The 26959-nt window shown below is 43.3% G+C and overlaps 2 protein-coding genes and 1 non-coding gene across 3 annotated transcripts in view; 1 reads left to right on the top strand and 2 right to left on the bottom strand.

Annotated features, from left to right (window-relative positions):
- The first annotated feature begins 3965 nt into the window (after nt 1-3965).
- Nucleotides 3966-25500, top strand: Rtcb (RNA 2',3'-cyclic phosphate and 5'-OH ligase). The gene is made up of 12 exons (XM_076919813.1): nt 3966-4112; nt 5553-5631; nt 8129-8196; nt 10455-10554; nt 12221-12377; nt 14512-14668; nt 15844-16003; nt 18188-18363; nt 18734-18922; nt 19494-19604; nt 21841-21960; nt 25036-25500. Exons 1-12 carry the CDS (start codon nt 4020-4022, stop codon nt 25141-25143), a joined length of 1518 nt encoding a protein of 505 aa, XP_076775928.1. The 5' UTR covers nt 3966-4019; the 3' UTR covers nt 25144-25500.
- Ascl4 (achaete-scute family bHLH transcription factor 4) overlaps nt 4109-26959 on the bottom strand; it is a 36152-nt gene continuing 13301 nt past the window's right edge. Inside the window, exon 2 of the transcript XR_013106262.1 lies at nt 4109-4703. The gene's annotated coding sequence lies outside the window, so the exon portion shown is untranslated. The remainder of the gene's footprint in view (nt 4704-26959) is intronic.
- On the bottom strand, nt 7473-7591 carry LOC143436501 (5S ribosomal RNA). Its single transcript, XR_013106471.1, has one exon. It is a non-coding gene; the product is annotated as a 5S ribosomal RNA (ribosomal RNA).

Below are 26959 nucleotides of genomic sequence, written 5' to 3'. Positions count from 1 at the left end.
CACAGGGGAACAGGAGGGTGGGACAGCCAGAGTGGATATATAAAAATGAAAACACACACACACACACACACACACACACACACACACACACACACAGACCCTCTGTTTAACTCCTTAGGTTACTAGGGGGATAGAAGAGAACTGTGTAAGTACTTAACACCTCCTAGTCTGCTTACTCCTCCAGTTTCACTTCTGTGGCCTTTAGAGCCACTCTAGGAAGAATTATGATCCCATTTCATTGAATTGAAAACAGAGGAATGTATCACACAAAGGTGTAATGGCATAGGTGAAAACTGATCGCTACGGTGGTGTTCTTCACAGGGCAGGACTATCCTGCAAATCACTGCCAGCCCTCAGCCCAAGAGCCAGAGCCAACTGGGTTTAAAGGTACAATCATAAGACACACTCCAAACAAAGCTGGCCTGTGAAGCACACTGATTCCCTGCAACTGGAGTTTATTTGTTGGGGCCCGCACTGGCCCCACTTTCGGGCGGCCAAAAATGTCTCCGCCCGAGCAAAATGTTGAGGCCCGGGCTGCCCCGCATTTGGCGGCCACTGTATCCCGGTCTAAGCTGCCGCTCTGGTCCGCGGGTCGGGGTTCAGCAAGAGAGAGGGTGAGGGCAGACTTGAAGAATGGAGACCAGACACAGTGTGTTTCAATCCCGTTTATTCTTCAGTCTCTCTTCCTCTAAGTGTCTCCTAAAAGTGTCTGATTCTCTACCGTCTGCCTCTGCCTTTTATATGTCTCACTTCTAAGCCATGCCTTTTGGTCACACCTTTAATCATGCCCTTAGGTCTTGTCTCTAAATCTGATCTCTAGACTTCTAAGTCATACTCTTAAATTACACACCTTTAATCTCAAGGTATCTAAACCAAGATTATCGGAGTGTGCTCAGCTGTTGTAGGCTATTGTAATCCAAGTCTCATGTCAGGGTATATGGCTCAAGATGGCTGCAAAGCTGATAGCCGCTTTCTGCTAAAAGTCGGCCCCCAACAGGTCCCCCTTTTTAAATTTTTTTTTTTCAAAAGGGAAGGCTGGGAAAACTAAACCGTGCCTGTCCTAGGTTGGAACAAAGGACCCCAGCCTCCCTTTCCCATCCTTGGATACTCAACAGTCATTGGTTGAGCTTCTGTCTTAGGATGGTGAGGCCTCCCTTCTTTTAGGGGCAAGGGTCTCGGTATGCTCTCTTACCCGTCACTGACTATCCGTCTTATCGAGTAAGTTAGGGGATATACCTCATTAGTCTTGATGACAGAGGTTTTACAATCCCTTACTTCCATCCTGTAATAACAGACCTGTGTGGGTTTCATTTGAATAGCATTTCATACAAAAGCCATCAGTTTGTTGAACCGCATGGACCCAAAAGACAAGAGACTTAACAATGCCTGAATAGTTAGTATGACAGCAACACTCTTTTTTAAGGGCAACACATAACTCCCTCTATCAGAGGAGTAAAAAGTGTAAGCTTCTTCTATTCTGTTTATAAATGTCTTATATCAGAATCTAAATCTATAGAAATACAAAACTGATCTAAAGAAAGCTTTGATCTAAAGAAAACAAGTAAGGAAATCCCTGTTCCTGCTCTAGTCAATCTCAAACCCAAAAAACAACTATAGTAACTGTGGTAGTGGGTTTTCTCCTGGGTCTAAACAATCTAAATTCCCACTAAATCTAAAACAATCTAGTTCCCCACTAAATCATAAGTCAGGGAATCAAGAGTCCAATAGAGCCACCCTGGAGATTCAGGTAGTGATGTCTCCTTCAGCACTGATAACTTCCCAAGTCAGGTTTACTCGTTGATCTGTTCCAGTTTGAAGGCAATTGTGAAGCATCTTCATGTTTCCTGTGAAGAAAAAATACGCTTCTCAGGGGGTTTCTCCTCCCTGGATTTGTTATTGTTGTCTATTAGTTTAATCAGTCTCTCTGGCAGCCAACGTGCAGCATCTGCAGTTTAGGAATATATGCAAACAGAGCCTCTTCCCCAGATAAGCACTAGATCTGGCCCATTCCAGGTTCCAGTTAATGGGTCTTTCCAGAGGACTGTTGCAAAATTCTTTTTGGTATCAGGATGCCAGAATCTATCTGCAGCAGATTTTTCTTCAGAATCCAAATTTTAAAAATTTAAAATGAAGAGTGCATGATAAAGGATATTTCTGGAGGATCCCTTGGTAGGGTACCATTCCCCCTTTTTAATTTTTTCAAATTGACATTTAATGGTTTGGTGTGCCCTTTCTACCATACCTTGGCCCTGTGGATTATATGGAATACCCGTTTTATATAGTATTCCCAATCTTTCACAAAATTGGTGGAAACTGGAGCTTGTATAACCTGGGCCATTGTCAGTTTTTATCTGTTTAGGCACACCCAATACAGCGATTGTAGCAAGCATATGAGCAATCACATGCTTGCTTGCTTCTCCAGTTTGTAATGTTGCATAAATGAAACCACTGTATGTGTCTACACATACATGTATATATTTTTGCTTGCCAAATTCATTATAATGAGTAACATCCATTTGCCAGATACTGTTTGGTATCAGTCCCTTTGGATTTACACCCAAATGAGGAACTGGTAAAAGTTTAACACATGATTGACATTGTTTGACAATTTGTCTAGCTTGTTCTCTGGTAATTTTAAACATACCTTTTAAAGTTTTAGAATTAAGGTGATGTAACTCATGAGCCTTTATGGCTTGATCCAAGTTAGATAATCCCTTCTTCACTTTTTCCTAATCTTTTCCCTGGGGGAAAATCCAGAGTTTATCATTTGAGCCATGATTACTTCATTAGGGCTGCACATAATCAGTCCCAACTGGGATAACAGATCTCAGCCCCAGAGATTAATGGGAAGGCCTGAGATGACATAGAGTTGTATATTTCCTGTATTTCCTTCTTTATCTTTCCACGTCAGCACCTTAGAGCTTTGTAGTGGGTTTTGACTTTGGCCAATACCCCTTAAATTGGTTACAGTTGGGGTCAGAGGCCAGGTAGCAGGCCAATCACTTTGTTTTAGGATAGTCACATCAGCTCCTGTGTCAACCAAGCCTTGAAATGCCTTTCCATCTAGCCAAATTGTCATCATAGGTTTTTGTTTATCTATAGGCTGTACCCAGTATGCATCTTTGCAGGGCATTGCCGGCCAGAGCAGATTTTCTGCGTAAGCATTTGTAGAAATAAATGATACAACTGTCATGATATGCTTCTTTGGGATACTCTTTTTGCAACGGAGAATGTTGTATATCCTCAATTTCATTCTGATATTTACAAACATCAAATGTGTCCTTCATTAGTATTTTATCTTGTTCATTAGTATTTTTTTCTTTATTTTACTAATGGGGGCATGAACTCCAGACTATATATATATACTATATAGCAGTTGACCTGATCCAGAGTGAAGAGGTTTCAGGAGGTGCTCAAAAACATTCCCAAGCAGCATGTCTTCAATAGCAGCAGTCAGGAGACATTGGCAAGTGTATCTCTGAGAGTTCGAGGCCAACCTGGATATATAGTGAGTTCCAGGCTCACTGAGGCTAAATAGTGAGACCTTACTTAAAAAAAAAAAAAAAAAAAAAAAAAAAAAGAAAGAAAGAAAAAAAAAAAAGGAAGGAAGGAAGGAAGAAAAAGAAAAAGAGGAAGGAAGGAAAAGAAGGAAGGAAGGAAGGGAAGAAAGAAAGAAAGAAAGAAAAGAGAGAAAGAAATAAGGAAGGAAAGAAAGAGAAAGAAAGAGGAAGGAAGGAAGGAAGGAAGGAAGGAAGGAAGGAAGGAAGGAAGGAAGGAAGGAAGGAAGGAAGGAAGAAGGAAAGGAAGAAAAAGAAAGTCCAAGAGAAAAACTAGCGCTGTAGCCCATTCGAGCAGGACTAGCGCGATGAGTTTTGAGCCTCTGCGCTTGCCATCTTCCCTCCTGGAGCGGAGCCGGTCGCGCCTGCGCCCTGAGAGGTGGCGCTGCGTGGAGCGGGTAGACAGCGGGTGACGTCTCTTTCTAAGCGTACCCCGGAGCTATCGCTAGCCTCGCCGCCACCATGAGTCGTAACTACAACGATGAGCTACAGTTCTTGGACAAGATCAATAAGAACTGCTGGAGGATCAAGAAGGGCTTTGTGCCCAACATGCAGGTGAGTGGGGGCAGCGGCCTTCGGAGCTGCAGGCCGCGACTCCGCCGAGAACCGGCCTCCTCCGCCCAGCACCCGGCGCCCGGCCGGGCGACCCCTGCAGAGTTCCAGGTCTCCTTACCCAGCTCCGACCCGCAGACCCCACGCGCCAGGTCCACACCCACGAGGACAGACGCAGCGGGGCCTCACGCGTGTTTTCCCCCCACGCACCGTCAGATAGGAAGTGTTCCTGGTCTTCTGAGATTTCTGTGGACTTTTCCCAAGTTGGCACCGCTAGCTTGGAACTCCGTTTCCCTTGAGTCATGGTAGTTATTTAGATAACGTTTACAGATGGTATTCTCCAAACTTAACTGGTTTTTAATGTAGCGACAGTCGGCAAGACTCAGGCTTTTAATATGCTCTTCGCCAAGGACCCCAAGGATCAGTTGGTGGGTGACCTATCTGTACCCATCTAGGAAAACGGCCCTGCCTCCATGTCCAGTCCACTTCTCTTTCTCAGCCTGGAGAATATGTTAGAGCTGAAGTCGTAGGAGCCAGAGACCAGGAGATGAAATCATGGGCCTGCTGGCTCCACCACCGTTTGTATCAAAAGTTCTGTTAAAAGTAGAGGAAGAAAACACTTGTGAGGTTTTGGCTCATGTGTTAAGTGACACAGTCCCTTAAATGCCATGAGAATGCAATAAAGCTTTACCGTCCTTTGTCTTAGTAAAAAGTTTCTGATAGGCTTCTCTTGGTGGCTCTGGACTATAATCCCTGGAGGCTGGGAAGTGGAAGATCCTATGTGAGAGGACAGTTTATTATATGAAGCCAACTAGAACAACGTTAAGTAAGACACTTTCTCAAACAACACAAAATTTTGCCAAAAGTGGTAACACATGCCTTTATTCCCAGCACTCAGAAGGCAGAGGTGGCAGATCTCTGTTTAAGGCCAGCCTGGTCTGCAAAGTGAGTTCAGGACTCGTCACACAGACAAACCCTCTCTCAAAAAACTCTGTGTGTGTGCACAAAACTTCTTTTGCACCACAGTATTTTCCTTTGTTGTGTGCAAGAAGGGAAGGATGGTCAGCAGAGTCACTTGCTAATTTCTTAATTGACACATGAAAATTGTACATTAATATCCATATATATGATGCTTTTTTATAATTTGTGAGTTATATAATAGCAAAATCATGGTAGACATATCTCCTCACAAATTTGTGAGCAGTGTTTCCAATTTGGAGATAGTTGATTAGATTTTACTGGTTGAACAGTCCCAATTTAAACCCAGGTCTAAAATGCTCTAAGATCCTTCTAGTTCGTGATTGGAAGTTTTTCTCTTATAAGCACTGTGGTAGCTTCGTGCAGAATGCAGCACTACACTACATAGCATGTACTTGCTGCTCAGTGGGCATGTGCTTGAGGAACTTGGGTCAGACAATGTGTTTTGCTTTTCTTTTTTATCAGGTTGAAGGAGTGTTTTATGTGAATGATGCTCTGGAAAAACTAATGTTTGAGGAGTTAAGGAATGCCTGTCGAGGTGGTGGTAAGTACACTGGAGATTCTCGCATGGTACAGGTAGAGCCTTCCCTGCTCTCTGAATAAATAAGAACTCAGCCAGTGGGAAATATTTTTAAGGAGTGATCTAGACTTGAATCAAAGCACCTATTTATTAGTGATTACATGTTGGGGCACGCTGCTGTATAAAGGTTTGGAACTTGGGGCTTGTTCTCAAATAACTGCACACAGTGATAGCCAGTGCTGCTCTTCATCCTGTACTCACTGTGTGCCAGGCACTTCATTAGATACTCCATACTGATTGTCCATGTCATGTTTGTAACAACTAAAAAGGAAGATGTTGTCTGTCTTCTGTAGAATTCCAAAATGCAGTGAGTTTAAGTGAATTTTAACTTGTCCTTGGTCACAACTTCATAGTGACAGACCCAGAATTCAAATCTCAAAGTGCCTAATTTTCAAACCAGTACTCTTTTCTATTTTGTGGGGAGGGAACTTCTCAGATAGTTTTTTTTTTTTAATACTATACTGTAAAGGGTACTTAGGTAAGTGCACAGCAATGTTCTGTGTTCCCATTTAACACAGCTTGCTTAGGTCTAGCTGAGTTAGCACGATTCATCTTGAGTGGAATCACAGAGTAGTTAGTGATGGCCATGAGCAGTTGCAGGACTGGAGCCTTTCAGAGCTTTCCTTCTTTTATCCGCACTCCTGATTTTATAAAGGATGAAGGTCATTGACCCCATTTCTACCCAGATTTCCTGGTAAACCTGGGTATAGTAGGGTTTCATAGGGACCCACTTATTCTTTTTTTTTTCTTTTCTTTTTTCTTTTCTTTTTCTTTTTTTTTCTTTTTTTTTTTTTTTTTTCTGAGACAGGGTTTCTCTGTCCTGGAACTCACTCTGTAGACCAGGCTGGCCTCGAACTCAGAAATCTGCCTGCCTCTGACTCCCAAGTGCTGGGATTAAAGGCGTGCTCCACCACTGCCCGGCGGACCCACTCATTCTTAATAAGCCTTTAAAGCATCTCAGTAGGACCAAGGCCACAGGCCACACCAGATTCCACAGCAGACTGGGCAAAGGGCAAAACCAGTAATCTTAACTGGTATACTAGCTTTAGTGAACATCAGTTGATACCTGATTCACATGGCTGCAGGGTGGTTTAGAGATAAAGGCGTAGTGCTCTAAAATGATACTCTTGAAGTGGTGGCAGAATAGACTCTTTTATCCCTTTTCATTTTTAGATTAGCAAAATCAATCCCTTCTTCCTTGCTTGAATATGTTGGCTTGTGTTACATGGCACTGCTGAAAGCTTTGGCTGTGGCCCAGTGAGTACAGTGCCAGCTGTGTAACCGTGAAGACCTGCGTGGGGACCCCTTCACCCATGTAAAGACCAGGTCAAGGGGACCTCTGGAATCTCACTCAGCACTTGGTAGGGAAGGGAGACGAGGCAGATCTCCAGAGCTTGCTGGACAGTCAGTGTAATCAGTAATTGAAACTCAGATTCAGTGAGAGACCCTGCCTCAAAAAAATAAGGTGGAGAGTTAGAGAGATGGCTTAAAGGAAAAAGCACTGCTATACAAGCCTCGATACATGGGTTCAGTTCCTGGAACACATATAAAGATAGGAAGATAAAGCCAGCTCCACAAAGCTGTCCTCTGACCTCCCTGTACATGCACACACACACAGTGAGTAGATCCTAGGAAAGACAGTTGATCTGTGGCCTCCACATATTTGCACACACACATTATTTTTTAAGAAAGGAACTTCAAGCGCCTGGGAAAGCTGGACTTGTCTTCCATCTGCCCTGACTCTCAAGCCATTGTTTTGGTCCTCTAGCTCTTCCTCTTTGCCCTTCTTTTTTTTTTTTTTTTAAAGCCTACAGCACCCGGTATTCCCAGGCAGTCTCCCATCCAAGTACTAACCAGGCCTGACCCTGCTTAGCTTCCGAGATCAGACGAGATCGGGCGCGTTCAGGGTGGTATGGCCGTAGACCCTCTTTGTCGTTTAGATTAACACCTCTGCTGACTCGGTGTAGTTTTCTTTTGAAACAGTCTCGATCCCCTGAGACTGGAGTTACAGATGAGCTGCCATGTGGCTGCTGAGACTTGAACCTGAATCCTCTGCAAAAGCAGCCACATTTAAGCAACAGTACTCTTAACCACTGAGCAGTCTCTCCAGCCCCACTGGTAATATTTTAAATAGCTACTGTGAGTTATTGGATGAGTACATTTTATACTGGCAACATAAAGGTTAAGAGTTAATGGTTTTTTGTCCCTACTACATTAATAAGCCAGCTTCTTACACACACAGAATGCTGGCACGCATGTCGAACTGTCCTGTTCTTCCTGTGAATGTGCTTTATCTTGAAGTTCTCTCCCCACTTCCATTTCAGCTTCTCTGATCTGTAACTGTAACTATTGCCTCTTCATGTATGTAACTAGTGTTGAAAATCAAATGTGTCATTTTTCTAAGACTGAGGTTTTGATGGGTTTTTTTTGTTTGTTTGTTTGTTTGTTTGTTTGTTTTCAGGTGTTGGTGGCTTCCTGCCAGCCATGAAGCAGATTGGCAATGTGGCAGCCCTGCCTGGGATTGTTCATGTGAGTCAAGAGTCAAACCTTAATCATTTATATTGTCTAAAGTTGGTTGAAAGATGAAGGGCTCCACTCCACTGAATTGACACTGGTGTTTAGACTATGACCTTTGACTATAGCAGCAACCCTTGGAGCAAAGAACTGAATCCAGATGGCCTCTTAGTCTCTAGAATCTAAGCATTTGGGAACCTTTCGAGTAGTTTTTATGGCAAGATTTAAATTTTGCCATTGTGAGTCATTATTCCCTCCCCAGTATACCTTTCTAGGTTCTACTGTGGCTCTGTACAGTTGGAGAGCAGATGAACAGAGAGAGAGAGGACCACCTACCTACTAGCTATCTATCGCTGTTGGAGCACTGACAGTAAAGTGTGGAAGTGGAAATGGGCCTCCACTACCCTGGCTTCAGACTTGACCTTCAGAGGAGAGTGTTGAGAATGGATCCACTTACCAGACTTTCATGAGGCTTCTTAGTGTCAGTTACAATGCTGTGCACTGTGTGTAGGGAGGGGTGCTGATAAAAGATGTGGCTTGTGTATATTTATGACCTGATATTTCTAGTTGTCTCCATATCCTCACCGTATTTGATCACACCAGCCTTCACTCTGCCGCAGGTGTATGAAATATGCTGTATTAGTGTTGTCAAATAGATTTCATTTGTGAAATTCCTCATGACCTATAGATAAGCCCTGGCAAAACCACAGTTTGTGAGTATAAAGGTAGCAGCATCTTTACTTACTGTGTGATTCTCCTGTAGGGTTCTACTCTTAGCCTTTTCTGTTGGTGGTCAGACTTCATGAAAAGATGTCCCTGGCTGTATTTAGCTTTGTGGATAGGCGTCTGTAGATGAATGGCCCACCAATAGAGACTCAGAATTTCTGGAGACCAGCTCCAGCTATAGGATCAGGTCCTGAGGTGCGGAAGGGATGTCTGCGCAAATGAAGATACTAACCACCTGTTGACTTTCAAACAAATGGCCTTGAATAGTTCTAGCCATCTTTATTTATACAGTTAAAGTCCTGCTTGCCTGAGCAGTGACATCACTGGTTATTTTATTAAAAGAAATCATAACATCAGCATTATAAAAGCTCTATTATTACAAAAGGCCCCCAATAGTGTCCCTTCCTCCTTTCTCTCTCCCACTGGGTCAATGACCCCCCTAACCTTATTTTATACTACAAAGCACAGTTTTAGCAAGCCAAAAGTAAATGTCTAGCCAGGCATGTCCTGTAGACTTGAGCGCATACCCAGCTCATGGCAAATGTGATTACACAGTTATGCAGGGTGATAGACAGATTAAACATTTGTGGGTATAAGTCCAATCATCAAATAGCACCCCTTTGTCACAATACGTTCTTAATTGCAGATAAAGACATGCTCATTATACCAAGAAACCTTTCCTGATAATGCATCTATCAATTCTTGATACCATCGTTCTAAGAACCATTTTCAAGTCTCTGTTGATCAGATATAACTTCCCTATTTTCTAAGTCTCTGTGGATCAGGCATAGCTTCCTCAGAACAGTTATGCAAACAGGACTCACTGCTCCTCACAGCTGCCCCAGGCTTACTTTATTTATGTATGTATGTATTTATTTTATGTATCTGAGTGCTCATTTTATCTGCATGTGCAGCTGCACGCCAGAAAGAAAGCATCAGATCATACTATAGGTGGTTGTGAGTCACCATATGGCTGCTGGGGATTGAAACCAGGACCTCTAGAAGAACAGACAGTACTCTTAACCGCTGAGCCACCTCTCTAGCCCCTGCCCCAGACTTACTTAGTGTGACTATAGCTGTTTCTCTAGGGACATGATTACATGTGCCAAAATACCCAGGACTAGTGGTAACATTTGGAGGATCCACAGAAACAGAGAGAAGAGAGGAGGGTTTTACCCGTCAAAAGAGTATTGAGGAAAACAGAATCATCACAGGGCTTTCAGCCTGTGTGATCCCAGCCTTGCCCATGACCGACACAGTGAACCTAATTTTTGCTGTGCATATAGACAACATAGGGAATGCAAGGAGAGCTTGTAGCACGTGTGAGCTAGGTACTAAGCATAGAGGCTACTAAATTTACCACAGGTCCTTGACACGTGGGAAGGGGTCTCCGTGGGCCTCGCCACAGTAGAGTCCCATCAGTGAGACACTCATAGGCTGTTTCCTGCAGGTGCTGCATGGCCACTGCCACAGAATCAAGGACAGGTCCATCAGGCAGCTAGGGTGCAGAGTGCAGCCGCTGTGCTTCATGTCTCTCTCTCTTCCAGCGGTCTATTGGGCTTCCTGATGTCCATTCAGGCTACGGGTTTGCCATAGGGAACATGGCTGCCTTTGATATGAACGACCCTGAGGCAGTTGTATCCCCAGGTAAGGTCCCCGTCCCCTCTGCAGTGACAGTGTGGCTTCTCTGTATTGTGTAGCCTTTCTGAGACAGTGGGTTTGTGTGCATTTCTAAGTCTCAGTGTATTCTTGAGGCCTTTTTTTCCACATTAAACTTGGTTATGGACAATTGGGCTGTTACAGTATCAGTCAAACCACTTACTGAAAACTTTGGAGACTTTTGTCAGATGCCGGACAATAACAGATTCTGGCTACAAAAGAAACACTTCTCTGACTTCCCTGTGTGCACACCTGGGTGAATGCCTTCCTGTGTATATACCACAGACAAAAGAGGATATTGAGAAAAGGAGATGCATAATGTTGGTGAGACTGAATTGATGAAGCCATTGTAGAGAATGGTTCGTGGAAATTCTTTTAAAAAATTAAAAACTGAAACTTTATATGACTCAGCCGTGTCTTTTCTGCGTATCTGTGTAGAGGAACTGAAATCATTATTTCAAAGTGAAGAAAGGAGATCTGCCCATTTGGTATAGCATGGGTAAACCCATGAGCAAAATGATATACACAGAAAATGACAAATGCCACAGCTCACTCACAGAGAGAATGGCGGCTGCCAGAGTAGAGAGAGGGTGGAGAATGCTGATTGGGAGATGTTGGCTAAAGGATTCAGATTACAGATTAAAGTGAATTACAGTCCTGGCGACCTAATGTATATTGGGTACAGAAACAATGAGTGCGTACTGTGTGCTTGAGATCTGCTAAGACATCTGGTTTGAGTTCTCTCCCCAGGGAAAAGGTGTAATCTCGTGAGTGATAGATATGCTGACTAGTTCAACTGTGTGATCATTTCATGGTGTGCACACATAATACTTCATAGAAAAGTTGTTCCTTGTCAGTTATCTCAATAAGGCTCGGAGACATCATTTTCAGAAATACTTAAATATAAAAACTTTCAATTGCTGTTAATCCCATTCTTGGATGGAAATATACTATAGCCCCAAATGTTCAGATTAGGAAAGAAGGGAGGCTGAAATATCTTTTCTTTTTTAAAAATCATATTTATTTAATGTATATGATGTTTCACCTGCATATAAGTCTATGCACCATGGTTGTGCCTGGGGCCTGGGAAAGCCAAAGAGTATAACAGATCGTGGGATAGTAAGGTGGTAAGCTACCTTGTAGGTGTTGGGAACCAAACTAGGGCCTCTGGGAGAACAGCCAGTACTCTGCTCTTAACCACTGAACCATTCCTCCAGCCTTCTAGAATGTCTTTTAAAAGTTGGAGAAAGAACAAGTTTAAACTAGCAAAAGGAAAAAAATTGGAAATCATTAGGAAAAAAATAATGAAGATACACAGAAGGGAAGGTCACCAAAGCCAGAGAGGTTTTCTGTTTGAGAAGACTAACAGAATTCATCAGAGCCTGATGTGAGAAAGATGCAGGGAGACATGTTCCTCCTTTTCATCTGTGTGCCATATTCCCCACTGTTGGCAAAATACCTGAGTGTGTGTGTTCCGTGTGTGATTTTAATGTTGGTAGACTTGACTCAGCAGAAGGCCACTTTGAAGCCTACATTAAAACATGCTTGTCTTTGAAATCATGAGAATCCTTTTAACTCTGTACTAATACTAAGAAACTTCAAGTAATGCTCTAACTATCTGATTTTGCTAATGTTTGACTTCTGTATGCTGTAGGTGGTGTCGGATTTGATATTAACTGTGGTGTCCGTTTGCTAAGAACCAATTTAGATGAGAGCGATGTACAGCCTGTGAAGGAACAGCTTGCCCAAGCTATGTTTGACCACATCCCTGTTGGGGTGGGATCAAAAGGCGTCATTCCAATGAATGCCAAGTAAGAGCACCAGTTCTGGGAAAGGGAAAGGGGGGGCAAGACCACATGCTCTGGGCTTTGCTTCCAATGTAGACATTTCTCAGTCACTCCTTAGGAAGTACAAATTAGTTGCTTTTTAAAGGTCTGTCCTAGCCCATGTTCATTAGAACAGTCCTTGAACTACACTTGTTGGAGTGCACCTGTAGTCCTAGCCTCTGAGGAGGCTGACATGATAGGATCATTTTTAACTCAAGAGTTTGAAGCCACCCTGCGCAGCATATAAGTCTATGTCTAAAATTAAAAAGTAAAGGCGTGTGGCTATAAAGATCACCCAGTGGTTAAGCCCACTGGCTGCTCTTCCAGATCCCAGGGTTCTATTCCCAGCACCTCTATGGCAGTGCAGGGGATCCGGCACTATGTCTGGCTGTGTGGATACTGCATGTACATGGTACACTGATAAACGGTCGGGCAAAACTCCCACAGATAAAAGTTGATGAATCAAGAAAAAGAAGAGGCCATTCTTGATGTTGGATATTTTAGAATAAGAGCACTTTAAGCATAAGGTGCTGTGCCTGATGTTGGTCCAGATGATAACCACTGCTAGAGGAAAGCCAAGCAAGTGACAGAAGCAGTAGTGAATAAGCTTGGAAGTGACTTCAGGCTTCAGACCAAAGATCCTGCCTTTCAGACAGGCCATGTTCTGAGTACCGATCAGTGAACCCATTCATCTTCATCTTCCTTTTAAATCATGGTACTGAATATGTGCTTTCTTTACTAAGTAGTGCAGTGACACAAGGCTGAAGTGTTACTGTCTCTTGGGTACATATGGACAGTGCTATACATTTGTTCATACACAACAATACCCTGTACATTGGCAGCGTATTCACTACATCAAACCTGCTGTGTAGCCAGGCTGGCCTTGAACTCATGGTCCCCCTGCCTTAGCCTCCCAAATCCTAAGATTGCATGTGTGCACCACCATACCTTGTGGTACACCGTGCACCGTCACACCACAAGTACCTTGTGCTTATGAAGTATGAGTCAAAGGTGTTCCTTTGACATCTGCATTGTGTGAACTTTGCATTTTAAATTTTATGCATATATTAATGCAGAAACACTCTTAACTGTTATCTTTTCCACATTCCCACCAAAAAAGAAAAGCAGTTGAGGTAAAATTAATTTAGAAGATGCTTATCCTTTGTTTTCATATGATGCCTGAGCTCCACTGTGAAAAGCATACATGTAACAGTGACTGACGTGACTTCTTTACAAATATTTCAGGTAGAAATTTGTCCTAATTCATACTGTTTATAAAGGATTGTCATGTAGTGTAATGGGAAGGGACTGTTAAAGCTGGATTCACTCTGGTTGTGCTTGAGATGCCTGGAACTTGGGTGATGGTAAAGGATCTTCTAAGTGTTTAATGTTCGTGCCCTTTGGCTTCAAAGTGCAGGTCCAGCAAAGCCACACAGTGGTTTGGGGAAACTAAACCTTAAAATGAAACCTGTGTTACTTGAGGATATTCAAATACCTTCATTATTTGGCTAATTTTTTCATAAATTATTAATAAAGACATTATAAAATCAAAGTAGATAGTAATATCTGATTAAGATTACAGCTTTTATTTGGATATTTAATTGCTCTCAGGAGATTCAGAATCAGAGGCACAAATGTAATATAAAAAATAATAATTAAAGAGTGCATCACAGGGTCTGGTGACATAGCTCAGTTGGTAGAGTGTTTCCCTAGTGTGCACAAAAACCAAGCATAGGCTACCCTTGGGAGAGAGAGAGAAGTATAGCATAGGCTATCCTTGGGAGAGAGAGAGAGAAGTATCTGAGTTAGGATCCTCCTTGGCCACAGTGAGTTCAAGGCCAGCCTGAACTACATGAGAACCTGTTTTGGTTTGTCTGTTTTTAAGTACAACAGACCATGAAAGTAAATGTAATCATTGCAATAACACTGTCACAGTTTTAAATGGTAACCATGTGACTGCTTTCTTCACAAAAAAACTAGAGGGCTGAAGCTCTAGAACAAAACCTGGTACACAGGAAGTAGTAATTGTCACATATCCCTGTGCTCTCTGAGATGTGTTTCTTCCTAAGTTGTACTGTCCATTGCTATGAAATGACGTGGGTTTCCTTACTCACCCCAGAGACTTGGAGGAGGCATTGGAGATGGGTGTGGACTGGTCCCTGAGAGAAGGCTATGCCTGGGCTGAAGACAAGGAACACTGTGAGGAGTATGGAAGGATGCTGCAAGCCGACCCCAATAAGGTCTCACCCAGAGCAAAGAAAAGGGGCCTTCCTCAGGTAACTCACGTTGCAGGGTCAATGTGCTATTTTAGCTTTTGTAGAGGGAAGAAATCTGTACTTTCTATTTAACAAAAAGGTTATCCTTGGAGAATTTTTTTTATAGTACCAACTTAAAAAGAACATAAATCTGTTTGCTTATGAATCATTTTTCTGAAAGGTTATGCAGAACTTTCAAATATTCATAAAAAACTCGAGTTACAAGTGGTTAGGAGAAAAGTGGTGTCTTAGTCAGGGTTTGTATTCCTGCACAAACATCATGACCAAGAAGCAAGTTGGGGAGAAAAGAGTTTATTCAGCTTACACTTTCACATTGCTGTTCATCACCAAAGGAAGTCAGGACTGGAACTCACACAAGCTGATGCAGAGGTCATGGAGAGATGTTACTGGCTTGCTCGGCTTGCTTGCCCGAGACTACCAGCCCGGGGATGGCACCTCCCACAATGGGCCCTCCCCCCTTGATCACTAATTGAGAAAATGCCTTACAGCTGGATCTCATGGAGGCTTTTTGTCAACTGAAGCTCCTTTCTCTGGTAACTCCAGCTTGTGTCAAGTTCACACAAAATCAGCCAGTGCAAGTAGGATATGATTATGAGGTCTACAAACTGTCATAATTTAGATTAAAAACAATGGTTTGCAAAGGATGGAGGTAGTGAGATGCTTGGTGGGTGGGAACACAAGCCTCACAGCTGAGCGCAGTCTCCAGAACTCCCATAACAGTGGAGAGAGAGAACTGACTCCCAAAATGTGAGCCCTGGCCTCTCCATACATGCTGCTGTACTCATGCCCACACATCATACAACAGGAGTCATAGAACAGTCTCTGATTTGGCGAGTGTTTCTGGTACCTAACATGAAAAATGATGTATCAAAAATCATTTCAACCTGGGGCTTGTCTGAGAATCAGCATTCTTCCTGGAATTTGGCCCATCTCAGTGGTACTTAAAACTTCTGTATGGAATACTTAAAGTGTATGATATTCTAGACCTCCAGAGTAGTCCATGTTATTTTTGAAATGTGTAGTAATAAATTTAGAATTTCTTTTCATTACATGAGACACTGTATGCCTATTTTGTTGTTGCTTTGGTTTCACTGAGTTGCTTTTTAAATGTATGTGTGTTTGTTTGTTTTTAACTAGAATAGAAACTGTTTAATCAGACATTCTTGCATTTACAGTTGGGGACCCTGGGAGCAGGCAACCACTATGCAGAAATCCAGGTTGTAGATGAGATTTTCAATGAGTATGCTGCCAAGAAAATGGGCATCGACCACAAGGGACAGGTGTGTGTGATGATCCACAGTGGAAGCAGAGGCTTGGGCCACCAAGTAGCTACAGGTATATTCTAGACCTGAATTTTTGCTTGGAACTAAAATGTGTGTTTTATGGGGAACAAGACAACAGAGCTAATTGAGCCATAGAAATACATTGAATGGGTTTTTAACTTGTGGCTTTCTGAACTTGTGACCCTGAAAAACTTCTTCATTGGACCTTAACTTTCTCATCTAGAAAAAAAAGAGTATCATTACTTTATCCAGTATGGTTATGGGAGGTTAGTGAAGTAACACATACAGAGCATGTGACTGCGTGTGGCACTGGGGAAGCACTGGTAGTGCTGCTATCCCCGTAGTGCATGGACTGTGGAGGTGAAGTGAGCACTCAGTGAGCCTGCGACTCAGCAAGGGGAGGGACTTTGGTGGGTTGGCTTCTAAAATAGGTAGTACCCTCACTCTCTGATGGGTAAGATCATGTTCATCAAGAAAAAGAAGGGAGAAATAGCTCAGTAAAGTGCAAGGCAAGCCTGGTGATAGAAGTTCAGTCCCTTAGCCCTACAGAAAACATGCAAGGCTCAGTGGTGTGCACTTGTAATCACAGTGCTGGGGAGGCAGAGACTGGCAAATGCATGGAACTCTGGCCGGCCAGCATAGCCTGATTGTCAAGCTCCAGGCCAGCAAGAGACTCCCTCTTTCAAAAAAACAAGACACACAGGAGCAACACTCAAGATTGACCATGGGCATCCACATGAACACTATCCAGACCGTCCACCACCGCTGTCTTAGTGAGGGTTTTCATGGCTGTGAAGAGACAGCATGTCCAAGACAACTTTTATAAAGGACAGCATTTAATTCGGGCTGGCTTACAGGTTCTGAGGTTCAGTCCATTATGGTGGGTAGCATGACAGCATCCAGGCAGGCATGGCACAGGGAGAGCTGAGAGTTCTAAGTTTGCTCCAGAGGCAAACAATAGAAGACTGGCTCCCATGTGGCTAGGAGGAAGGTCTCACTGCACATCCCATAGTGACACACTTTCTACAATAAGGCCATGCCCCCTAATAGTGCCTCTCCCTGGGCCAAGCATTTTTAAACCACAACCACCAAAGATAAAAAATAGTGATTGATAAAATAGTGTAAGAAAGGCAACATAAATTTAATGTGTTTAAAAAAATATTTTGAGCTAGATTCATAGAGAAGACTCAAAGCTAGGCCTTGGAGTTCCTGTTGTAACCTAGAAGACATTCAGGAAACAAGTAGCAAGAACAAAGCAAGAAGCAGGGAAATAGGTGTCTGCATGGCGTACAGGGATTAGTGAGCGTGAGACAGTATGCACACTTGAAACACAAGCAAGGAGCAGGGAAATAGGTGTCTGCATGGCTTACAGGGATTAGTGAGCGTGAGACAGTATGCACAATTGAAAATTATAGACATGAATTTTATGGTACTGTTAAGCTTTGCAATTTGACTTTATCCTGTAAGACTCAATCATTTATGCCAGCCTGACCCTTTACTTTAATCGAATCGAACAGATATATAAAGTGGCTTTGATGTTGAGCCACTCTCTTGTTTACTGTTGAGGCACTAAACATTATATTTACGGATGTGTTGTTGCACACACTGTGATCTTGTCATTCAAGGGGCTGAGCAGAAGGGTCACAGGTCTGAAGTGGCCGGAACAGTGTAGTTAGTTGGAAGATAAGTGAGTTACAAAGTGAGACTCTCTTTAGAAAGAAACAAAAAATTTATTTAAAAACCATGATGGTAACAAAATACATGCTCTACTCATTCACTCCCGTGTTGAGAAGGGAGTGACTAAAGCTCCCTCCTGCTTCTAAAGGCAAATGCTCTGGGTCTCACCTTCCTATGTCACTGTACTCAGAAGATTCTCAAATACCTTTTTATAAAAATTAATTTAAAGGCATTATTTGTGTGTTTGTGTGTGTGTGTGTAAGTGCCTGCTTGTCTATATGTGCACAGTGTGTATGGAGACCAGAAGAGGGTGTGGATTCCCTGGAACTGAGTGAACAGACAATTGTGAGCCACCATGTGGATGAACGCAGGCCATCGGCAAAGAGCGTCCAGTGCTGTTAACTGCTGAGCTATCTTTCCAGCCCCAAATATATCTTAACAGAGCAAGTAGATGAATGCAGAAGCATATTTAGGGTTTTGTTGTGAATTTGAATGTTCACTTCTTTCTACAGTAAATCTGAATGATTTGTTTAAGAGAAACCTGTCTGGTCTGTTGCAGATGCACTGGTAGCTATGGAAAAGGCCATGAAGAGAGACAAGATTATAGTCAATGACCGGCAGTTGGCGTGTGCTCGGATCTCATCCCCAGAGGGGCAAGACTATCTAAAGGGAATGGCTGCAGCTGGAAACTATGCCTGGGTTAACCGCTCTTCTATGACCTTCTTAACCCGTCAGGTAAAGTAAAATTGCTCTCTTGAGTTAACCGTGGTTGGTTTTAGAAATGTGCATTCTAGATACTAGGAAAGTGTCTTAGGGTTTTGGTGTCTTTGGTCAGAGGGTACAGCCAGAATGGCCTAATTTTGCCTTGAGCCTCAGCAAGAATGGAAATGCCATTCTCTGTGATTGAGAAGGCTGGGCAAGAATTGTCTGCAGGCAACATCCAGAGCAGGGAGCAGCCTTTCTGTCTGAGGTGGACTCTGTGCTTTGTATGAAGATTAGTGACTGCTGTTTTAGAACTCTGAAGTCCACCATTCACTAGCTGAAAGCAGTAAATATGTTCTCAAGAGCTAGAACTGGCTGCTTGTAATGGAAGCTTTCCCCCTAGGCTTTTGCCAAAGTCTTCAACACAACCCCTGACGACCTGGACCTGCATGTGATCTATGATGTTTCTCATAATATCGCCAAAGTGGAGCAGCACGTGGTAGATGGAAAGGAGCGGACGCTGCTGGTGCACAGGAAGGGATCCACCCGTGCTTTCCCTCCTCACCACCCCCTCATTGCTGTGGACTACCAAGTATGTGACCTTGTGTTTGTGTTTGAGCAGTGAGGTCAGGAACTAGAGAATTCTAGACACAGGTTCAGTAAAGCAGGAAAGCAAGTATAAAGAAAAACTCCTGCAACAGTGCTTCCCTAGTGTCTGCACCAGTGACCCGTCCCATAGTGAGTGCTGTCTTAGTGCTACACAGGTATGCTTTGCTCCCCTGAGCCTGAGCCAGATGTGGCCTAGAGGTTATTGTAAGGCAGACAGGTTAAACTGCAGTGTTTCTTTCCCTTACTCTTAGGTTTCGCAGATAAGGAAACAAAAGTCCAGAGAGGGCAGATGCCTTGCATGGATGAAAATCCTAGTGATACTTTCCTCCAATCTGAATATTTTCTGTACCACATTCTGTCTGTTGCAGGCCCTTATAGCTTCCTTCACTTTCTTTTCCCAAGGAGCCAAAAATCCAAAGTAATGCTTTATTATAGTTACAAGAGCATTGAGTTTAGAGATTTAGGTTTCTCCTACAATTCTACAACACAAGAAATTTCAGGCATAAAAAGCATGCACCTTTCTAAAATTTAATGTTGGTTTTGTGTACCCTCAGCTCACTGGACAACCAGTGCTTATTGGTGGCACCATGGGGACTTGCAGTTATGTTCTGACTGGCACTGAACAAGGCATGACTGAGACCTTTGGAACAACCTGTCATGGAGCGGTAAGGAGATTGAAAACTTGCTTAGAAATGTCCATCAGTTTAGCTATTGTGCATCTTGACCGGTAAATAAATACCTGATTAAGTTTAGCACGGTTTGAGTGTGTCCCGACTACTTCTTGCAAACTGTTCTGTTTATATACTGTTTAATGAGCTGACCGTAGAACCAAATCCATCCTCATCTTCAAGTCCAGAAAATCCAAACTGGACAATGGCCAGAGTAAATGAGTTTATTGCAGCTGGCTTAAATGGCACCATGCTGAGCTTGTGGCCCTCCCTGGTCAAGCCATTGGACCTGTTCATTTGTCTAGTTGTTCCTTCCTCTTCGACAGTCCACTTCAGATTTGGGGGGTATGCACTCTTTGCAGACCAGCACCTGTCTGTCTGCATGTGTTGCCTCAGGTCTTCTAAGCTGCCTATCAGTGAACTGTCTGTAGAGAGCCAGGAGGCTCTGGGGCTATACAGTCATCCTGCCACAGTCAGCTGTGCCATTGTAGGACAGGAGGAACCATAGTGCCATGTAAATTGCCATTGGTGTGTTTAAAAACATTGTACTTACAGCACAGGTGGTTGACTAAACTATCAAAGTGCTGAGTCAGTGTTAGAAGAGGAATGCTTTTCTCCTCTAACCACTCCTCATTTCCAGCTGTCTGCCCTCCTAGTTGTCACCCACTGAGTCTTAACAGTGTGAGCTCCCTACTCCTCTAGAGGCATGGACAGCATCTGGATTCATAATCTGTGATCATGGTTGGGTTGGGAAGGGTCTTACCTGTATCTAGTGGTAGACACCAGGAGGCTGCTGAACAGCTTAGGAGTCACAGGGCTGCGCATGGTAGTTACATAGTTAAATGTCATTGCTAAGGTAGAGAGACATTTAAATCACAAAAAGCTGTATATAATGAAAAATTAACATTTATATTGAAGTATACTCAATGGTATTTAGAAGCATACAAAATAAATATTTAAATAAAAAATACTTTAGGTAGAAATTTATTTTCAAAAAGTGTGTTGAGGCTTCCTAATAAAACAAAGATGATAAGGTTAAAGTAGAAAGGACAGGTTGGTTTGCATGTGTGTTTGTTCACGGTGTGCGTGCGTGCAGTCCAGAGGCCAGCTTTGGTTGTCTTCTTTTGTCACTCTTCACCTCACTTTGGGAGACAGGGCTTCTCACTGAAGCTGCTGCTCACTGATAGCTAGACTGGCTGGCTAGCAAGCCCTTGGGATCCTCCTGTCTTAGCTTCCCCAGTGCTGATCTGACAGGCTTGGAAAGCTATTCCTAGCTTTTATGTGAGAGCCAAACTCAGGTTTTCATGCTTGTCCAGCAAGTGATTTATCTACTGAACTATTCCCATAGCCCAGGTCATTTTGTTTGTTCTTTAACTTCTTACACTTTATTTTACTCTTTTGTATTATGTGTGTATGTCAGAGGGCTGGGGGTATAATGTGACATAGCATGCATATGGAAGTCAGGACAAAACTGTAGCATTGGGACTTCTCCTTCAATGTTATGGGTTCCAGAGATTAAACTTGGGGGAGCTGGGGGGGGGGGTGGAGCAGTGTTGCCAGCAAGCACCTTTACACACCTCTCCAGCTCAGTAGCCTGTCAGGTTAGATGGTTGGTTGGTTGGTTGGTTGGTTGGTTTTAGTATAAGATAAAAGGAAAAATCAAGCCTCGTATAGTGATATGCGCCTGTAATCTTAGCTGCTCAGAAGGCTGATGCAGGAGAAGTACAAGCTCAGGCCTGGACCTTGTCAGCAGCATAGCAACTCTTAGCTCAGAAGTGAACAAATAAAGCAGGTGAATTGTTCAGAGGAGGGTAAAGCTCTTGCTGCAAGCCTGATAATCCTAGTTCCAGCCCTGGCGCCCCACATGTGTAATCCCAGCACTCCTACAGCAAGATGGAATGGCTAGAATTCACCAGAAGCTCACACACCAGCTGTCCTGGAATTCACCGCAGCAGCAGAAACTAGAGACCCTGCCTCAACCAGGTGGAAGGAGAGAGCCCACTTCTGACCTTCACACACATGCCATGGCTTTTGTACATACATGTGCTCATGTACACACACACTAACAATAGATGGGGAAATGAATAAGTACATAGTAGAATGTGATAATGGGGAGAATCTCATGATCAAGGAAAAGACCTAGAATTCCAAGGGCCTAAAGAACTGCTGGAGTCAAATGAAGCTTTAGTTCGAAATGCATAAACTGGTTTACTCCTGTCCTTTCTCATTCTAGGGTCGTGCTTTGTCCAGAGCAAAATCACGTCGTAATTTAGATTTCCAAGATGTCTTAGATAAACTGGCAGATATGGGAATCGCAATCCGGGTTGCTTCACCCAAGCTGGTTATGGAAGAGGTGAGTGATGTCCTGACAGTATTTAACAGAAAGAAAGCCTTAAGATGTATGCCTGTGGGCAGAGACTGGAGTTGTTGGTTTTACAGATGAGGTAGGTTGTCAATGACTTCAGTTTGGCATTTGGGCTTTTATATTATATTTTTATAATTCGTTTTTGTCATGCCCACTCACCCTCACCCTTGCAGTTCCTCCTTGTTACGCCCCCACCACCACCACTGTCCCAGAGGAGGCCAACACTAGCCTACTCTGGCCTTGAAACAACCTCGTTGTATTCGAGGATCACAAGTGTGAGCTACAACTCCTGGTTCTGATTTTGGTTTATCTCATTTTATTTTATATTGTCCTTTGTTTGGAGACTAAATCTATTGCCAGCTAAATCTATTGAAATTGTTTTTACTCTTGATATAGTTTGTATCTACATTATAATGTTTAAAAGTAGGTTGTAAGGACCAGCATGGTGACCTGAATTTAATCCCCAGGTCCCATATGGTTGAAGGAGAAAACTTATTCTTTCAAATTGTCTCCAACCTCCACATGTACACTGTGCATGTGCCACACACAGGCAATACAATTTAGTGGTTAAAAAAAAAAAAAAATGTTTTTTTTTTTTTTCTGTGTAGACCTGGCTTTCCTGGAACTCACTCTGTAGACCAGGCTGGCCTCAGACTCAGAGAATTCCCTGCCTTTCCCTCAGCCTCCTGAGTACTAGGACTAAAGGTGTATGCCAACACCATAGAAGACACAAGTGGAAGTAGTTTAAGATGACCCATTGTAACCTGATGTTGCACAGTTGTATGCTTACATTTCAGTTTAGGACAAATTTGAAAAAGGAGAGAGACATGTTTAGAGAGAAACCATTTGTGTTTAGTTCACAGAGAGGAAAAATTGTATTTAAATGATCTGCATAAACTTAAGAGAAACCCAGCTCTCCAACCCTCCTGCATTTTGAATAGCACTTACACCATGTTTCCCTGATGCTGTTTTGAAGCTGAAGTTGTCAGTTTTTCTTTGTCCTTTTAAAACCGCAGCCCCTTCTAAAACTCTTGGTGCCGCTCTTTACTCTGTGCTGTCAGATGAGCAGCCTGGCTTCTGGTTGTGGTGGACGTTCACATAGCTCCCCTTTCTTTGCTGCTGTAAATTGTGTTGTAAAGGTATATTCATTCTTGAAGCTTTTGATAATTAGAAGTCTCAAGTAGACTTACTGAGTCAAGATTGGGTTTCTTTTATTTGTTTGTTTTTGTTTGGTTTTTGTTGTTGTTGTTGTTTTTTTTCCCCCAGAACTGAGGACCGAACCCAGGGCCTTGCGCTTGCTAAACAAGCACTCTACCACTGAGCTAAATCCCCAAACCCTTGTTTGTTTGTTAACTTAATTTTTACATGTTTTGAGGAGTAATTTGAGGTTGGGAACTCGAGCCATGGCTCAGCTGTCACGAGCACTTGTTGCTCTCAGAGGGCCTGGGTTCAATTCCCAGCAGCCACAGGGTTTTTCACATCTATTTATAACTCCAGTTCAATTAACTCTGACCTCTGCAGGCACCAGACAGAGACAGAACATACAGAACACTCCTACACATAAAATAAGTAAATCTAAAATATAATCACAGTCTAAAAGGAAGTTGTTTAACTTTTTAAGTTAAACAATGTGGAAAACACTAAGAAAAATGGATGTGTGAGGGTCAGAAGACAATTTAGTGGCATCAGATCTCTCATACGTAAATGAGTTCCAGGGATCAAAGTTGGGTTACTAGGCTTCACACTGAGCCATCTCACTGCCCTGGCATGCTTTGTCCTTCCTCTCTGCTGGTGGTACCTAGAACATCCATATAGGTGGTCCAGAGTCTGTGTTCTCTTTCACTGGACCTGAAGGGGAAACAACAAGGTCTGGGACAAATGCTGTGGTTCCCAGTCTCCTCTCTGGACACCCGTGTACCACTGGGAGTCCGGGCCACAGGTCTACCTTTCCCTCGGGGTGTCTGCATGACAGGCAGAGAGGGAAAGCAGATCCCTCAGTCTGTAGGGGAGTGAGAGCTGAATATAGCACCCATGGGGGTGGAAGAGGAGAAGGCCTTTCTCCATGGCTCATTTTAAGATGAGGCCTTCCCTGATGTGATCCTTATTGAAAAGACAATCCTTGCTTGTTCATACTGGTTTATTTGATGGTGGGTGTAAATGCATATCCTTTATTCAGGGTGAACCAGGAATTAAATAACCTTTGTGGGAAGGAATACCCAGGAAGGGAAGCTCATTGGCTGAAGGCTTGGAGCTATCTAGATACCTAACTAGCATGGAGAAGAACTCCAAGCGTTTATGCTATGTGACCCAGTGCTGGTGGTTCTCAGTGGGTTGTTATGATCATGTGTTCCAGAGCAGGTAGAGGCAGACAGGGAATGGCTCCACTGCTGCCGTTCTGAGATTCCATGGTTTGAGCTCATTCAACCTTATCATTCCTCATGCCTATATGGTACCAAGGTCCCACATGCCTACACTGGCCCCTGCCTTTAAGTATACAATAATATGTATGCTTTTGGAGAAATTAGAAAATGCAGATGAGGGCTGGCTTAGTGGTTAAGAGCACCGACTGCTCTTCCAGAGGTTCTGAGTTCAATTCCCAGCAACCATATAGTGGCTCACAACCATCTGTAATGGGATCCAATGCCCTCTTCTGATGTGTCTGAAGAGAGCAACAGTGTACTCATATACATAAAATAAATAAATCTTTAAAAAAAGAAAAGAAAATGCAGATGGAAATGTAAAGCCAAGTATTTATCTCATACCCCTTTGCAGCACTAAGTTTACTCATGTTTTTAACCTTTGCTAATTTTTTTTTTTTTTTTCAAGACAGGGTTTCTCTGTGTATCCCTGGCTGTCCTGGAACTCAGGCTGGCCTCAAACTCAAAGATCCACCTGCCTCTGCCTCCCAAGTACTGGGATTAAAGATGTAAGCCACCACACCGGTCTAACTTTTGCTAATTTAATGAGCAAAAATAGCAGCTAAGTATTTATTTCAAATAAAGCTTAATAGTTTGAAAGATTTCCTCTTAGTGGATTTTACAGTGTTCAATTCCTTCCCTGTAGGCTCCAGAGTCCTATAAGAATGTGACAGACGTCGTGAACACCTGCCATGATGCTGGGATCAGCAAGAAGGCCATTAAACTGAGACCAATTGCTGTTATTAAAGGATAGATCCAAGACTATCAGTCTCAGAGGTGCCCATGGACTGAACTTCCTAAGACATCAAACTCCGTTGCAGAGCTGTTGCTGTGCCTGCCACAGTGGCTGGTAGAGAGGCTGCCGTCACAGGGATGGGTAATAGCCTTCCAGGAGACCTGTGCTCCCCAATGGGAGCAGGGCAAATGAGCTGCTTCTTCGTTTGTCCCACAGGGTGTTGCGACTGTCTATTGGGATGCGGGAAGGGGTCAGAAATGCCCTACTTGGTCATACAAGTCTGTAATCACCAGAGTGCACTTCTTTACACCAGGCTCTGTTCCTAGCCCAGAAGGTATCACGGAAAACATTCTATTAAATAGGTTTTTGAATGTTTCCTTTCTTTTCTTCCTGTGTCAGTTTTGTCCACTCATCTGTGAAGCTCCTCTATGACAGGCAAACTCAGATTCCCTTCTTATGGAGAGCACCAAGCACCCAAGTGTTTAATCAAGGTTCTAGACAAGAGCACAGTGGGGCATATTAGGGAGGGCACATTATGCTGAGGAGTAGGGCAAAGAAGATAATAACTTCCCATAGCCTTCCTGTCTTTCTTACCCTAAACACAAGGCAGAGCACTTGCAGTGTGGGGCCAGCTGATGACTCGCTAGTGAGGCTGGCCTGGCCAGCTTTGAGTAATGCTTTGCACAGTGACACTACATTTACATTTTTATTTAACTATTATAAAAACACTAAATGACCACAGCTGGTGATACTAACCATTGCTTTGTGTGGCTATCTTTTGTCTCTGCTGAAATCTTGTGTTGTAGATGGTAACATCTTAAAGAAGCTTGCTTTCCATTGTGTCAGGGAAGGCATAGTAGCCAGAGCTGGAGGCAGCTGGTCACATTGCCTTGCATTCAGGAAGCAGAGATGAATTCTGGTGCCCAGTTCATCTTCAGTTTGCAGCACATGGAGTGAGCCATCCACATTCAGGTTGGGTCTTCCCATCTCAGCCCAATCTAGACATCCCCTCACAGCATGCTCAGGTTGTCTGCTAGACAATTCTAGATTCTATCAAGTAGGCTATGCTAATGGTCACAAATGAGAAGGCTGCGAGTTTTCAGTCAGGCACGTCAGTGCATACACGTGGTTGGGAGGTCAAAGGACAACTTGCAAATATCGGTCCTCTTCCTATGTGGGTTTCGGGGATCAAACTCAGGTTGTCAGGCAAGTGACTAATACCCACTGAGCCATCTAGCCAGTTTTAGTGTCATGGTTGATTTCTGTCTCTTCCTGACCTTGACCTACATCTTGTCAGTTCTAATTCCTGGATATCTGTAGTCCTCTCCCTCTTTGTTTAAATCCCTGTCTCATGCTTTAGATACTTACCAGCTCTCAGAATACAGCAACCACATGCATCCTTTTTCTTTCTGATAACTGAACTTCCTGGAGAGCCAATGCCCCATTCCAACTTTCAGTTTGTGTGGGTGAGCTAACCACACACAGGCTCACACCAGGACACACAAATCACTTCTTCCAGCAGGCTCACACCAGGACACACAAATCACTTCTTCTAGCAGGCTCACACCAGGACACACAAATCACTTCTTCCAGTTCCTGACTTAAGGAAGTGGCACATGAATCCTAGAAGTTCTCGCTCAAGAGCAAGGTGCTATCTTCCCCAGGATTGCTAGGATAGTATAATAAAGATCTGTTAACACCTGTTAACAGCCATCTTGTTACAGAACCTCCCTGAGAATGGAGGCCACATACAGGAAAGTGGAGCTGAAGGGAAGAGAAAGCATGAATCCAGTGCATGATACGGGAACTCCTGAACTCATCTGTGCCAGAAATC

This window comes from Arvicanthis niloticus, chromosome 22 (assembly GCF_011762505.2).
Source record: "Arvicanthis niloticus isolate mArvNil1 chromosome 22, mArvNil1.pat.X, whole genome shotgun sequence".
Classification (NCBI taxonomy): Eukaryota; Metazoa; Chordata; class Mammalia; order Rodentia; family Muridae; genus Arvicanthis; species Arvicanthis niloticus.
Note: the sequence above shows the minus strand (reverse complement) of the source record. Positions and strands in the feature narration are given on the sequence as shown.